Source organism: Alosa alosa, chromosome 8 (assembly GCF_017589495.1).
Source record: "Alosa alosa isolate M-15738 ecotype Scorff River chromosome 8, AALO_Geno_1.1, whole genome shotgun sequence".
NCBI classification, from domain to species: Eukaryota; Metazoa; Chordata; class Actinopteri; order Clupeiformes; family Clupeidae; genus Alosa; species Alosa alosa.
Window position 1 is genome coordinate 1,007,360 of NC_063196.1, and position 14,749 is coordinate 1,022,108.

Genomic DNA, 14,749 nt, shown 5'->3' on the forward strand with positions numbered 1-14,749 from the left:
AGTTTAGATTACATGATTTTCCCACTGTTTTCCAGTCATATGATGTATCTAAGATCCCATTGTTTTCTCTTCTTACCCATTTCACTCCCCTGGGGTCGAGTAGCTTGAACCCTGACCCACTTGAAAGGCACACATTCTGGACCCTCAGTGTTGGTGGAATTTTCCTAATGCTAGCTCTGTATGGAGTCAACCAAGCCCAGGTGCAGAGATACCTAAGTTCCCGCACTGAGCAGGAGGCTGTAATGTAAGACTTCAACAACATGTTACTCTTTACTCTCAAGACTTCTAACAGAAAAATGAGCACCTCCAGGAAAATAATGCAATAAAATATTTTGTGTGAAAGTCATTTATCAGAAATGCATTATTGTATTTACTACATATAATTAGCTCAATTTTTGATCATTGATTAGTTAATGTTGGTAGAAAACGCTGCATTTATTTTTTTCAATTTAGTGCTAATTGCTTTATTTGAAGAGTTGCTACCCTTTTCCACAGACGTTTATCATCTCTGCCTGTTTTCCCAGGTCCTGCTATGTGGTCTTTCCTTGCCAGCAGATAGTCCTAACACTGGGCTGTCTCATGGGACTGGTCATGTATGCACGATATGGAGAAGACAGTCCTTTGGATAAGGGCTATGTGCAGACAAATGATCAGGTTTTTAAGAAATTATATTTATTATATATAATATAGTAATAGATATTGTAAGTGGTAACTGCTGTTGATTTAGGTCAGTTACTTATTGGGTATAGGGGGGTATTTATGCAATCACTTATTTTACATTGTATATTTTAAATTAATTAACATTACTTTGTAGAAATCTGCTCTGTAAATTATTGTCAAAGAAGACCAAAGTAAATTGATCAATTTTCCATTTTTAAAAGCAGTAAAAAAGGAAATATCCAAGGGGGATGAATACTTTTTATAGGCATAAGTGATAAACTAAACGGTGATCACTTGACAGAATGAGCAGAGCCAGGTTTACTTAAATCAGTGAAAGGTTAGGTTAGAGCCGATAAGCCGCAATAAGTAATAATTAAGCAGTGGACTGAAGCATGGGATTTGGTATATTTGTACCCCAGGTGATCCCAAAAAATCTCAAACAGGAGGTGAGTTTTTGAAGGAAATTTGAAATGGCTGCCCATATAACATGCAGCTGATTAAAAGGCCAACCATAGAACCCCATAAAGCTTGAGACATTCAAGATATCTGTATATCGGAGATGTCCAATATACAGCTCTGGAAAAATTAAATTTGAATATGACCGTCAACTCATTGGAATGCCACTCAGCAACCGTAGGATGACATCAGAAAAATTTGCAGTGGTCTCTTTTCTTTTTTTTCTTCTAGAGTTGTATGAAGTATAGTTGTATGAAGTATACGTGTGTGTCAGATAACCCCCATTTGGTTTGTCAATCAACAGCGTTTCTTTTACTGTCGACCTGGCAGTCGGAATCCAAATACCACAAGGGAGTTCGCTAAAATATTGGTGGGGACGATCGATAGATCGATAGATAGATAGATACTTTATTGATCCCCAAGGGGAAATTCAAGATATTGCACATCGACAGACCTACGGTTGACTTCAGCCTGTGTCATAGGTTTTTGTTGTGAAGCAGAAAGATCTAGCTTTTGCCGCTTGGAGGACTTTGCTCCGAGTCCTTATTTGCTAGTGGGTTGCGAGCTATCATCTGTGGTGGAGGTATCGGTGTTTTTTGGCCACTAGCTTTAGATGCGTGTGTGAGATGCTTCATTAAATTAGAGTTGCTTACAACGGACGTCGACAAAGTCTTCGCTCCTGGACATAATGTACACATTACATGCACGTTCTTGCCTTTGACCACAATGAATTTGAAGTAGTGCTTATATCTCCACCTTGAAAATGCCAACTTTTCATCGTCAGATTGCTCCTGACCTCTGCTGTTTCGTCGAATCTCTTTTAGCTGTTGCGTGTGTGTGTGTGTGGTGCGTGTGCTGGCAAGTGTGTAATAACACTGGCTCTGATTGGCTATTATGAAACATGACTCTGCCTTAGCCAATTGTAATCGCCTACGTCGTTATTAACCCACCTCCACACTAGCTGTGAGCCAGGGGTGCGTTCGGATTACACAGTTTATTCAATCAATGCATAGTAACGCACCGCATTTAACGTCCAGTAACGTTAACGGCGTTGTAACGACGGGAAAAGTAATTAGTTAGATTACCCCGTTACTGAAAAAATAACGTCGTTACCTAACGCCGTTCTTTTAAACGGCGTTATTCCAAACACTGGTAACAACCTATCAACCACTTCCACAATGACAACCTAGCAACCAACATGATTACCCTAGCAACCAGCATAGCAACCACCATAACTATCGTAGCAACAGCCAAGCAACCATCTCAAGTGCCCTAGCAACAGCCTAGCAACCACTTCCACAGTTACAACCTAGCAACCAATATGGCAACCAATGAGATTAACCTAGCAACCAGCATAGTAACCACCACAACTAACCTAGCAACAGCCTAGAAACCACCTCAAGTACCCTAGCAACAACCTATCAACCACTTCTACGATGACAACCTAGCTACCTACATAGCAACCAACATGATTACCCTAGCAACAAACACAGCAGCCAACATGATTACCCTAGCAACCAGTATAGCAACCACCATAACTACCCTAGCAACCACTTTACAGTAAGTACCCTAGCAACAGCCTAGCAACCTAGCTAAGTAACATGGTTAGTATTGTTAGCATGGTTAACATTGTTAGCAAAACTGCTAGAAAACATTAGCTAAGTTAGCTAAGTACTATGGTTAAAATTGTTAACATAGCTAGCATTGTTAACATAACTGCTAGAAAACATTAGTTAAGTTAACTACATAACTTGGTTAGGATAGTTACCATTGTTAGCATAACTCAGCGTTTCTCAAACTGTGGGTCGCGGAGACATGCCAGGTGGGGCGCGAACTGACGTGAAAAACAGGAGTTTTTTAATTTATTTTTTTATCTGTAGCCTGGGCCCAGGTAGCACCCGATGCGCAATGGACGCACTGTGTTATTCACAGGGAAGCGCTCGTGTCAAGGCAGCTTAGTTAGTCCCGACCTACATGTGATTTTGAACATTGTTGTGAGAGTGGTGAATTTCATCAAAACCCGGCCCTTAAAGCGTGTCTATTCTCCGCACTTTGCGAAGAGATGGTAGCTGACCAAAATGGCTGTACTGTTTCACAGCGAGGCAAGGTGGCTTTCCCGAGGTAAAGTGCTGTCGCGCGTGTTTGAGCTCCGAGTCGCCTCTTCTTGGAGGAAGAATGCATGTTTGAATCTGCAAGATGATTTCTTGACGTAGCTGGCCTATCTTAGCGATATATTTGATATATCTTAGCGATACATTTGAGTTAAATGTCCAGTTACAAGGCAAAGACAAGCACCTACCTCACCTAGCAAATAAGATTACTGCATTAACCAAAAACTTGAGTATGGGACAGGCTTCGGATCAAGGACAGTATTATGCCTTTGAGATTTCTGAGCTAAATCGCTGAAACGTCTGATTGGGAGCCACTCTTGTGATTCCATGTATTAAACAGTAGGCCTACATCACATCCCTGCAAAGTTTATTTCAAAAATATTTTCCAACCAGCAGTGCTCAGTATGACTGGATTATGGATCCATTTAATGCAGCATGTTGGTATTTCATTGAATATATTGTACAATGCTGTAAAATGGCCTATGTCATATGTTGCTGGAAAACAGAAATATGTGTGTTATGTATTTATTTATTATTATATCTGCAGCACCAGCTGATTTTAACTCTGTTGAAGAGGATATATTTAGAACTTGTTATTATTTCAATAAATTTGACAATTTTAAGCTTGACCTACCACTTTCTGAGTGATGAGGGACAGGTGGGGCTCGAGAATGCCCCCTTGATCAAAGTGGGGAATGAAAGAAAAAGTTTGAGAACCACTGATCTAGTTTGTTAACTACCACAGTCATGAGTTTAGTCGCGATAGTCTGTAATTTTTAAAAAGTGGGTCCCCAGAAAAAAAGTTTGAGAAACACTGGCAAAACTGGCCTCTCTAAACTCTAAACATTAGAGCCATTCCAACTGTCAGTTATCGTCAACTATCTACCCATTTACAGCCATTAAACTATTTGTCTATCAACATTCATTAAACTATCTGCCAATCAACATCTATTAAACTATCTACATTTAACTTTTAAACTTTCAACATTTATTTAAACTATGCATATCAACATCCATTAAACTATCTGTCTATTAAACGTTTGCATTTTCATGCACTGGTAATCAGGGCTCCGAAACGGTTCAAGGAACGAAAACGAAAACCGAAAACGAACGGAATTTTACGGAATTTTACGAGGAGCAGAAACGGAAACGAAAACAAAATGATCTTCAACTGTTCCGGAACAGAAACGTTATTCTGAAATCCACAAAACCGGTTAATAACGTTTTTTTTGTTCTCTATATATTTTATAAAATTTCACAAAAGCATATCTTATGTCAGGGAGACTATTTCCGGTTGTGCGAAAAACAAGCCCGCATCTACACTGTTAATGTGAGCTAACAAGCCGCTATGTAGCCAACTACTGTAGGCGAACAGCCTAATAATTCGATTTCTAAATAATAAATAAATAAATAAATAAATGGACCTTTGGTCCAAATGTGTATATTTTGTCTTGCTGTTGTAATGTAACCTATCCGTCTGCCACTTCGGATCTTAGGCCAGCTCGTAGCGTAGGCTACTGAAACTGATTTGGAAATTGTTTGTAGCCTATGCGCAATAGCCTATTTTGCCTGTCCACGCCTTGTTGTTTTAAAAGTCGGGATTTGAAATGTTTGCTAATTGTAGCCTATTCTATGTAGAAGAGTTAAACGGGAAATATGAGATAGGCCTTGTCAGCAACAGACAGGTTCGTTTATAAACAGGGTTGGAATTATAGCTAAGCCTTTGAAGATCTCCATATGGATAAAACTTAGGCTACAATCAGGTAAGGAGTTTAGCACGATCCAGAAATATTTTTGATAAGAAATTATTTATAGGCATAGGTTAGGCCTACAGTAAGTCTGGCTATGGGATGGATAGCCCATCTGAATGTTTTTGGATGCTGCCTGTGATTTATTATTTTTGGGCATAGCTACGGTAGGCTAAATCAAGGGGAAATAATGAGTAGGGGAGAGCCGGGACAGTTGAAACACTTTTTAATTAAACGTAATTTACATAGCGATCGTACCACACTGAAAGCTAATATTTGGTCACTAGTAACCTACATCTGTCCTCTGTCAAATACAGATGCATTTTCAGCTTTGAACAAAACCGTTCAGGAATTATTACAACAAAAGTGGGATGTGCGTAATGTTTCATTCTCGCCCCTCCTGGTCGGGACAGTTGAAACAACATAAGGGGACGAATGAAACATACAGTTTAAGCCATATAAACATCCAACAACTTCGAAATTTTACTACATATCATGAATGGTACTCCCAAAAGTTTTTATTTTAGATATATTGTTGCAGGGCTATACGTCTTTGTGCATGTCTGTTAACAACTCATTGCCATCATCATGAAGCGTGTATGAAGCGGTTTTTGAAATATCATGCCCTGTGGATGATTCTGCCATGTTTATAGCTAGAACGGTAAGCTTTCCCATTTATATCATGTTTATATTGTTGAAAATGTCGTTTCACTAGGTTTTTAGGTGGGTTAGGCCAATGCACATCCAAATAAGTAGGCTTAACGACCCACCGGCCGTCAGTCTCCATAGGATAACATGGGGAAACTCAACCCCCTATCTGGTGGGCCCAAATGTATTTTCATCTTCCTAAAACTGTTTTTCTAAGTCTTACCTCCATAAATAATTGTTTAAACACACCTATTTGTGCATTTAATTAAAATACATGGAGTTACAGCCTGGTCGGGACGATTGAAACACGTGTTTCAATCGTCCCGACACAGACATATGTCACTACAGCTTGATTTGCTTTCCATGTAAACAAGCATGCGATATGAAAGTCTGGGATTGTGGAGAACACTAAATGGTCTACTGAATAAGCATTAAGTCAAACCTTTAAATGAAAAACACTCATTGATAATCGAAAAAATGTAACCACTAATGAAGTTTAATTTTGCGCATCAAAACTCGTTTATCGCCAGTAACTCCGTGATAAAATGACATAGCAGGAAGATATTTGGCTGATAGGTTAACATGCTCTATGTTTTGACCGAAGGACGTCTGTCTATCATCACACTCGGAGAAAACTGGATTGTTTCATTCGTCCCGTGTTTCAATCGTCCCGGCTCTCCCCTATGTCTCATCTAAGGTAAAGTCCACAAAAATAGACTTGATAGGCCCGCCAAACACTGCCGGAACTTTAAGAACGAACGATATTTTGCGTTCCGAACCGGTTCAGGACCGATATGTTTGTGGCGGAACGCATGCAAGAACGAAAACGTTAAACATAGGCCTACCTGAACCGTTCGGAACGGAACGTTTGAAAAATAATTTCGTTTTCAAGCCCTGCTGGTAATTCTTCGGAATTACATTTTCTAGTTCTTATTATTCATCTTCTTCTAACGCTGCGTCATGTAGTTCTTACTTATGACATCCGGGCTTTGTATCTTTGTAACTTTTATACTTTTTAAACTGTTAATTTAAAAAACTATTCAAAACTTCCCCATAGACTTAACATTGGGCTGATGACATCACAATGGGCTAATTAAACTGATTTGCAACTGTTAATATACTGTTAGCATAATTAGCTAATTAGCCATGTTAGTTGAATAATTTAACTTTCAACCTCTCAACTACTTTACTGTTCAGCCATTCCAACTGGCAGTTGTCATCAACTATAACTCCCGCCAACTGTTTCATCTGTCCACAACTGTTTCAAAATAAAAATCCTCAATACAATAATTCACTATTAAATAATTTAACTCTTTAAATTACTCAACTATTTAACTGTTCAGCTATTCCAACTGTCAGTTATCACCCACTATGCCTCCAGCCAACTATAATAAACAACCACATACCTAGCAACCAACATAGCAACCATTGAAATAAAGCATCCGTGTCAGTTTCCATTGCAACCAACATGATTACCCTAGCAACCGTCATAGAAACAGCTTTATTTAGCATTGCAACAACCATGTCTACCTAAGCAAAACCATTGTAACTATCTATACATTATCTTTTTTAAACATCGTATATTTTACATAATATGTTTTGCATTTTCATGCACTGCTAATTCCCCGGAATTACATTTTCTAGTTTTGTAATATGTTCCTTATCTGTGTCCCACGTGGTTTTGTTAAAAAAATATATCGATAACAAAGAGATTATTTCAAAAATTTAACTGTACAAGACATGTTGTATTTTGGTAATGAGAGTTAATTAATTTAAAATGGAATTAAAAATATATAAAACATTATATTTTGATGCACTGCACTGTTCATTTGTGCAAATGGAAAAAAATTTGAAAATTAATTTTCTTACTAATGGTGTCCCTTTGTCATTTACCGTATTGGTAATGAGAATTATTCTGGTTCATGCTACCATAACATTGAAATAAAGTTATATTAAATTGTTTTACTTCAATACTTTTATCAGAAAATAGAAGTTCACATTATATTTAGTCACTTAAATTAAAAATCAATCAAATGAGGTAAATAATATTTTGATGTCAGTTTGACAGGCTTTGTGAGATTCACCCCTATGATCATGTTCATGTTTTGTACAATCCTGTTGTTTGTACCTTTCTTAATAGCTGTCTGTGGTATCATTTTAGATGGTGTTGTACTTTGTAATGGATGTGCTGAGAGATTTACCAGGACTCCCAGGACTGTTTGTTGCTTGTTTGTTCAGTGGAGCTCTTAGGTAACCCCTTCTGTTGTTACTCTATGCCAAAGAACTTTAGCATAACAGCTGGACAGGAAAGCATGACATTTACCATTTTTCGATGTTGTCTTCAATTGTAGTACTATATCGTCTGCATTTAATTCGTTGGCAACGGTTACTATGGAGGATCTGATCAAGCCCTACTTCCCTGCGATGAAGGAGTCACGGGCCACCTTGCTCTCAAAAGGCCTTGGTGAGCATTGCAGTTCTTCTGGTGTTTCTAAACTTGTATGTATGGTTATTGAGTAGAGGGTGAGACCTATGGTCAGGCATCTCTGCCTGTACCTCATCTAAAACTGTTCACAGGCATTTATTTTTTATATCCTCATATACACAATGGGCGGTGGTAGCATAGTGGTTAAGGAGCTGGGCTAGGTCCTTAACTACTACTTAGTCCCTAGTGGGTTCAGTTCTAGGCTTCCACCGTTGTTCCCTTGAGCAAGGCATTTAATCCCAAGTTGCTCTGTGTACAATGTAGTTCCTTGTAATAGAATTGACATTAGTCACTTTAGATTAAAAGTATCTGCTAAAAATAAAATATGCACATTTAGCATGTCCGTGTTCCAAATTATTATGCAAATTGGATTTAAGTGTCATAAACATTTATTTTTTTGTTTTTCAATTAAACTCATTTTACTCACTCATATTGTGTCTCAGGGTTCTTTGGATCATTGAAATCAATCTCAGACACCAGTGATAATTAGTTTGCCAGGTGAGCCCAATCAAAGGAGAATTACTTAAGGAGGATGTTCCACACTATTAAGCATGCCACACGTTTCAAGCAATATTGGAAAGAAAATGGATCCCTCTGCTGCTGAAAAGCGTGAAATTGTGCACTACCTTGGACAAGGTATGAAAAAAATAATTATTTCCCGAAAAATTATGCGTGATCATCGTACTGTGAAGAAATTTGCCGCTGGTGCCTCTGGAGTCCCGTGAACCTCAAGGTGTAGGATCCTTAAGAAGTTTGCAAGTGTGCATAAATCTACTATTTGGCCACCCCCTCAAAAGCAGAAACTGTTGCAGTGGGCTCAGGAATACATGAAGACTCATTTTCAAACAGTTTTGTTTACGGATGAGTGTCATACAACCCTAGATGGTCCAGATAGATGGAGTAATGGATGGTTGGTGAATGGCCACCATGTCCCAACAAGGCTGAGACGTCAGCAAGGTGGCGGCGGAGTCATGTTTTGAGCCGGAATCATGGGGAGAAAGCTGGTAGGCCACTTTAGGGTCCCTGACGGTGTGAAAATTACCTTGGCAAACTATGTAGAGTTTCTGACTGACCGCTTTCTTCCGTGGTACAAAAAGAAGAGCCGTGCCTTCCGTAGCAAAATCATCTTAATGCATGACAATGCACCATCTCATGCTGCAAAGAATACCTCTGGGTCATTGGCTACTATGGGCATAAAAGGAGAGATTCATGGTGTGGCCCCCATCTTCCCCTGACCTCAACCCTATTGAGAACCTTTGGAGCATCATCAAGCAAAAGATCTATGAGGGTGAGAGGCAGTTCACATCCAAGTAGCAGCTCTGGGAGGCTATTCTGATATTCTGCAAAGACATTAAAGCAGAAACTCTCCAAGAACTCACAAGTTCAATGGATGCAAGAATTGTGAAGGTGATATCAATGAAAGGTCCTATGTTATTTTGATTTAAATATATCACCTCTAAATACATCTAAATACACCTCTACCTCATTTTTAATTCTTTACAACCTATAAACAAAAAAAACAAAAAAAACTGTTATCATTTGAATTATACTCTAATGGTTGATGACTTGAAAATTATACTGACTGTCATTTGCATCAACTATTTTGGAAAATCTGAGAAAAATGTAAATTGCATAATAATTTGGAACGCAGTGTATTTAGGTATTATTAATCAAATTAACCAAAAGTGACCTGGCACTAACCAGTCACTACCAAAGTAGTAAAGGCTGCTAAGATTGTGCTAATCCTATCTGTTGTGAATTTTATTCATCTCACAACCCTTTTTTACCTCTCCACAGCACTTGGATTTGGAATGGTGTGCCTTGCTATGGCTTACATCGCCTCCCTCATGGGGTCTGTACTGCAGGTCAGATGAGGCAATTGTTGTTACTGTTACTCATTCATTTGTTTACCTTACCTCCATTCTCTGTTTTAGAAGGCAATATTTTAGTACAGCTTGCAGTCGGTACAGTATTTCACACCCAGTGTCACAACACATTAGGAAGGATCTCGGTCACCTACATGATGCACGCTGTAAAAAAAATGTCTACCACCATGTCTGCTTCATGGCACAATTATCGCAATCGTAATTGCAATCGCAATTGCAATCGCAATTGCAATCGCAATTGCAATCGCAATATTAACCAATGCAATTACCTAATCGCAAAAGCTATAAATAATCGTGCACAGTTCATTTTGTCACATTTCTAACTTTTATATTAATTTCATCCTCCTTGACTATGTCACTTCTGGTTGGTGGGTGTGCATACTACGGGATTTTGTGATTGCCCAATTGTGATTGGTGAACTTCACAGTCAGATGGGCAATCTTTTTCTGTGTATGCAATGCAACTTTTTTTCACCCAACGCAAAGGCAACACAAGACGATTTAGTGAAATCTAATGAAAAAATTATTTTATTCAGCAATGTTTATTGGGTTTTTGTAAGACGTCACTTTTAAGGACCAATGAGGGAACTGAAAGTGGTCGAAGGAAATTGTGAAGCTCTCCGCGTGCTGTTGGAAATATAACAATTGATTATAAACCCCTGTTACATCTAATAAATCTGACTCCATAGCTGCCAACTCTCACGCATTGGCCGTGAAACACACGCATTTGATTAGTTTCACACACTCACACGCCACACCCACGATTTCTCACGCTGAAGTGTCAACTCGGTCGGTCAGATGCCTGAAAAATGAGTTTAGCCTATAGATCTACCTGTTGAGCCACGGTTATGCTTTCAGAGACGGTGAGAGGGTTCAAGAGCACCCCCTGTCTGTGGAATTTTCTAAATTTTCTCTCATTTGCGATGCTACTTCAAAAGCCATCCCAGGCGCATTCCCCCGGCTTTAGGTAGGCCTATGCTTTGAGTATTTTTCACGCTGAAGTGTCAACGTGGTAAGTCAAATACCTGGCAGATGAGGTTCAACTAAACTAAACCTATACATGATATCACACATCATGTGAACGAGCGGAATCTAAGCTTTCCAATGATATTAGCGCCAAGTTGCTGTGATAATTTTCTCGCGAACCATTTATCATTGAACCGACGTGCAATTTAGGCTAATCATATTTGCATTTTGCACACAGTGCACACCCATTACTCTCGGTTGTAATATCTCACTAACCCTTCACACAACATGTGGGAAATCCTATTATCACAATAAACAGCAAACCGTACCGAATACGAGGATATAAAGCATGCCTCTGTTTTTGAAATTGCAACACATTTCTACATAGCCTCATTGGGGCGAAATTATAATGTAATCTAATGTAAACTATTTGTCAGTAGGCCTACATACATTTTTGTAAATTGCTCAGTAGATTATCCCACTATCATGGTTCTTATATTGTCAGGTTCCAGCCAATCCCACTTACACAGATAAATGAATATAGGCCTATTTATATTGCCATGCTTTCTAGTGACATTAATGCAAAAATATAAAGAAAATCAAATAAGGAGACACAAATATTGATATAAAGCCTGACATAAGCCATATGCAAACATTCACATCATGCAGATATGGGTACATCCTGAAAAAGGAATAGCCTGTAGGCTATGGCCATTACAATGACCAATATATTGTCTTAAATGAACTAGCTGAAAAACACAGATGACCACTTCTGCATAATTTCATGGAGTGCTGAACATTTCTGAACTGTGAAATGGACCATATGTTTTTGTGGTTGTGAACTTATTGCAATATCACCATAACTATTCCACCTGTGTATGCATGGTTATAATTCTGAAGTGCAAAATAGCTTAGGCTACAGCACAAATATTTCCATAAAAATAAGCAAGTCTGACCTTTATTTTCAAAAGTGCACCAGATTGATGCATTTAAAAGTTAACATATACACACATTTCTTAAATTCTTACAAATCCCATACCCCCCACTGAAATGTCCCACCCACTTTCAGAATGCCATCGCCCATGGTCCTAGCATTAGGCTAGATCCCTTTGATACCAATGTTAATTTAACTCTGGGACCCTGGTCCCTACACCTGAGAACCAATGTACTTTTTTTTTACTGTACGGTATAATGCTGAACAAGCCAAACAAAAATTTTCGCAGCAAAATTTTGGTTGGCCCCACCAAATCTCACTCCAAGGTTTTTTGAAAAGTTGGCAGCCCTGTTAAGTGCAAAACGAAAGTAGGCCTAACATTTGGCTACTGCCCCCATCAATGCAGATATTTCAAATAAAAAATAAAAGTATAAAATATATATATATCCTTGATTAGACTATGTTGGGTTTTGTGGAAGAGAAAATGGACTGTTTTAGTAGTAGTATTAGGCAGTATGCAGTCACCATAGGCTTTGACCATAGACCATTGGATTAGCTACAGGTGGATTCACAAATAAATAAATTAGCCTATATTTGGCAGGATACTTGATATACAGGCTAAATGCAAATATGGCAATGTATTATATTATTTTACATTAACAAAATGTAGGAAAATAGAACAGACTGAAAATAAAGTAGGCACTGATCTTTAAAATCCTGTTTCCTGTAGCCTAAATGTTGTCAGTCATTCTTAATATTCGCAATTGGTGCACTGGCATGTTTAACTGTTAGCTGCAGTGTAATGTTAGATTATGTGTAAGTTAAGTACAGAACTGACTGTGCTCCCAAATTTTTGTCTGTGCTCCTACATTTTTTTAACTTGGGCGCACAAGTGCTCCTGGAAAAAAAATGTTAGTGTAGAGCCCTGTTAGTATATAATATATTGAAGTTTTGGTTCAATGTAACATTGCTATCCATAGTGGGTTGATATACCCTAAATACAGGCTGTTGATGATGATGCCTGACTCGTTTTCTTATTACACTCTCTCTAATCTAGGAATAATGCTATAGTTCCTCAACATAATATGTACTAGTCTGAAAGTAGGTCAGAGGCTACATGCTGACCTGGACTGCGATACTCACCAACGTGTTAAACAGTCAAGCAAATTCCTATGCTACAGAGGTTTAGGCTGTGCTAGGTTTTCGTGACCAATCTAGACCATCGCTGGCAAACTGCCCACATCTGCCACATCTCCCAGGTGATTTTAGTTTCTACGGCGGTGATAACTAATCCTAGCCATTCATTATGCTAACACTGTTACCTAGACTGCTACTCTGGTCAATAAGTACAATACAAAGGCTATACGGATCAGATCATAACAATTTATTTGGCAGGTACAAGTTATTCATCCACTACATTATAGAAGTTCATCTAAATGAATAATGTGAAAGTTACAAAAACAGGCCAAGAGAATACTTAGAAAATCATATGAGACAATCAGAGAATGAACATACCCAGCTCAGAGGATGATGGCTACACACCAAAGTGGTACGGGAGGATCTGGCTACAGAACAACTCCCCAGATGTTGTGTGAACTTCCCTTAAATAGGCTACCTAATTTGTGATTGGTACATAGGGATCACATGATGAATTGTTGATGGGGCTTGAGACCATTGTTGTAGTGAGAGTGAATCAATCAAAACATGACAAGTTATACATTTGATTACATTTCCTGTTCCTAGTTACAGTAACTGCTCCTGTGAACATGTGACAGGCATGTGACAGTAGGCCCACAATAGGCCCGCACTTAGTAGCTGATCAAGAGTCCACATATGATTGAAAGGATTATCATCAGCCTGGGAATTAGAATCCTTACATTTTGAACAAAGGGAAGTATGCATAGCATTTGTCTTAAGTACAGCCAAGTCATTTCTTTTCATTTTTTTTTATAGGCCTAGTCTATGTCATCTGTGTTAAATATAAGTCATTCCATGTCAAATCAGACAAAATCCAGGAAAATGGTTGCTGCAATTTGTCTACCTAATATTTAGGTCCCAAAACTAAGACCTGTAAAATATTAAGATTGGACCATTGAAAATTTGTACTGCATGCTCATTAGGTTTATTTAAGGCCCTAGATATGGGAAAAAAGGTGCAAAACTGGTGATATTAAGGGTCTTGTAAACTCATTTTTTTATCCACATGGCACCAATCATTATTTTGTCTGCAAATACAATACTTTATTAATGTTGAGCCAATATTTGAGGTCTCTGCAACCAATGCACATATATCCCACCAATATTAAGGATAAAACAAGGTATGATTGCATTTTTGGAAATGTTCATAGGACTAAAAATGTTCATAGGACTAAAATGGTATGTGGGGTAACTAGTAGGAACACGAAAATCAACATGGGAATAGCTCAGTTTATAGTCATTTTGTGTATAAAGTGCCAATGATGGGGAAGTCTTGGCCTACTGGTTACGGCTTCGAGCTTGGAACCGAAAGGGTTGCCGTTTTGAAACCCGACCAGTGGAACGGCTGAATAGTCCAGTAGTAATAGGGTTACACCCGGAACAAATTAGTAACAAGCTGGAAGAATTCAGGATATGTTCAGAATACCTTTAGGAATGACATACTAAATTAATGAAATACTTTTTATTTATTATTTTTGATTTCTCCTCCATCTACCCATGTCCTTGATTGCCTAGCCTTTCTGCCCCCCACCCCACCCCACCCCCAACACACACACTTACATCATCACTGTCATCACTTCACATACATACAGCACACTGCTTGCTACAGTAAGCCTCCTCTACATACTTGCTGCACACTGCCCCCCCCCCCCACCCACAT

General features: G+C 38.6%; 1 protein-coding gene across 5 annotated transcripts in view; it reads left to right on the forward strand.

Annotated features, from left to right (window-relative positions):
• The window catches only part of slc5a6a (solute carrier family 5 member 6a), a 108,029-nt gene that overhangs the window by 52,466 nt on the left and 40,814 nt on the right, over positions 1-14,749 (forward strand). For all 5 annotated transcript variants that reach the window (XM_048250380.1, XM_048250379.1, XM_048250384.1 and 2 more), the window contains 5 exons: positions 104-244; positions 525-654; positions 7,785-7,873; positions 7,975-8,087; positions 9,906-9,973. In XM_048250380.1, coding sequence (XP_048106337.1) covers positions 104-244; positions 525-654; positions 7,785-7,873; positions 7,975-8,087; positions 9,906-9,973 — 541 coding nt within the window. The remainder of the gene's footprint in view (positions 1-103; positions 245-524; positions 655-7,784; positions 7,874-7,974; positions 8,088-9,905; positions 9,974-14,749) is intronic.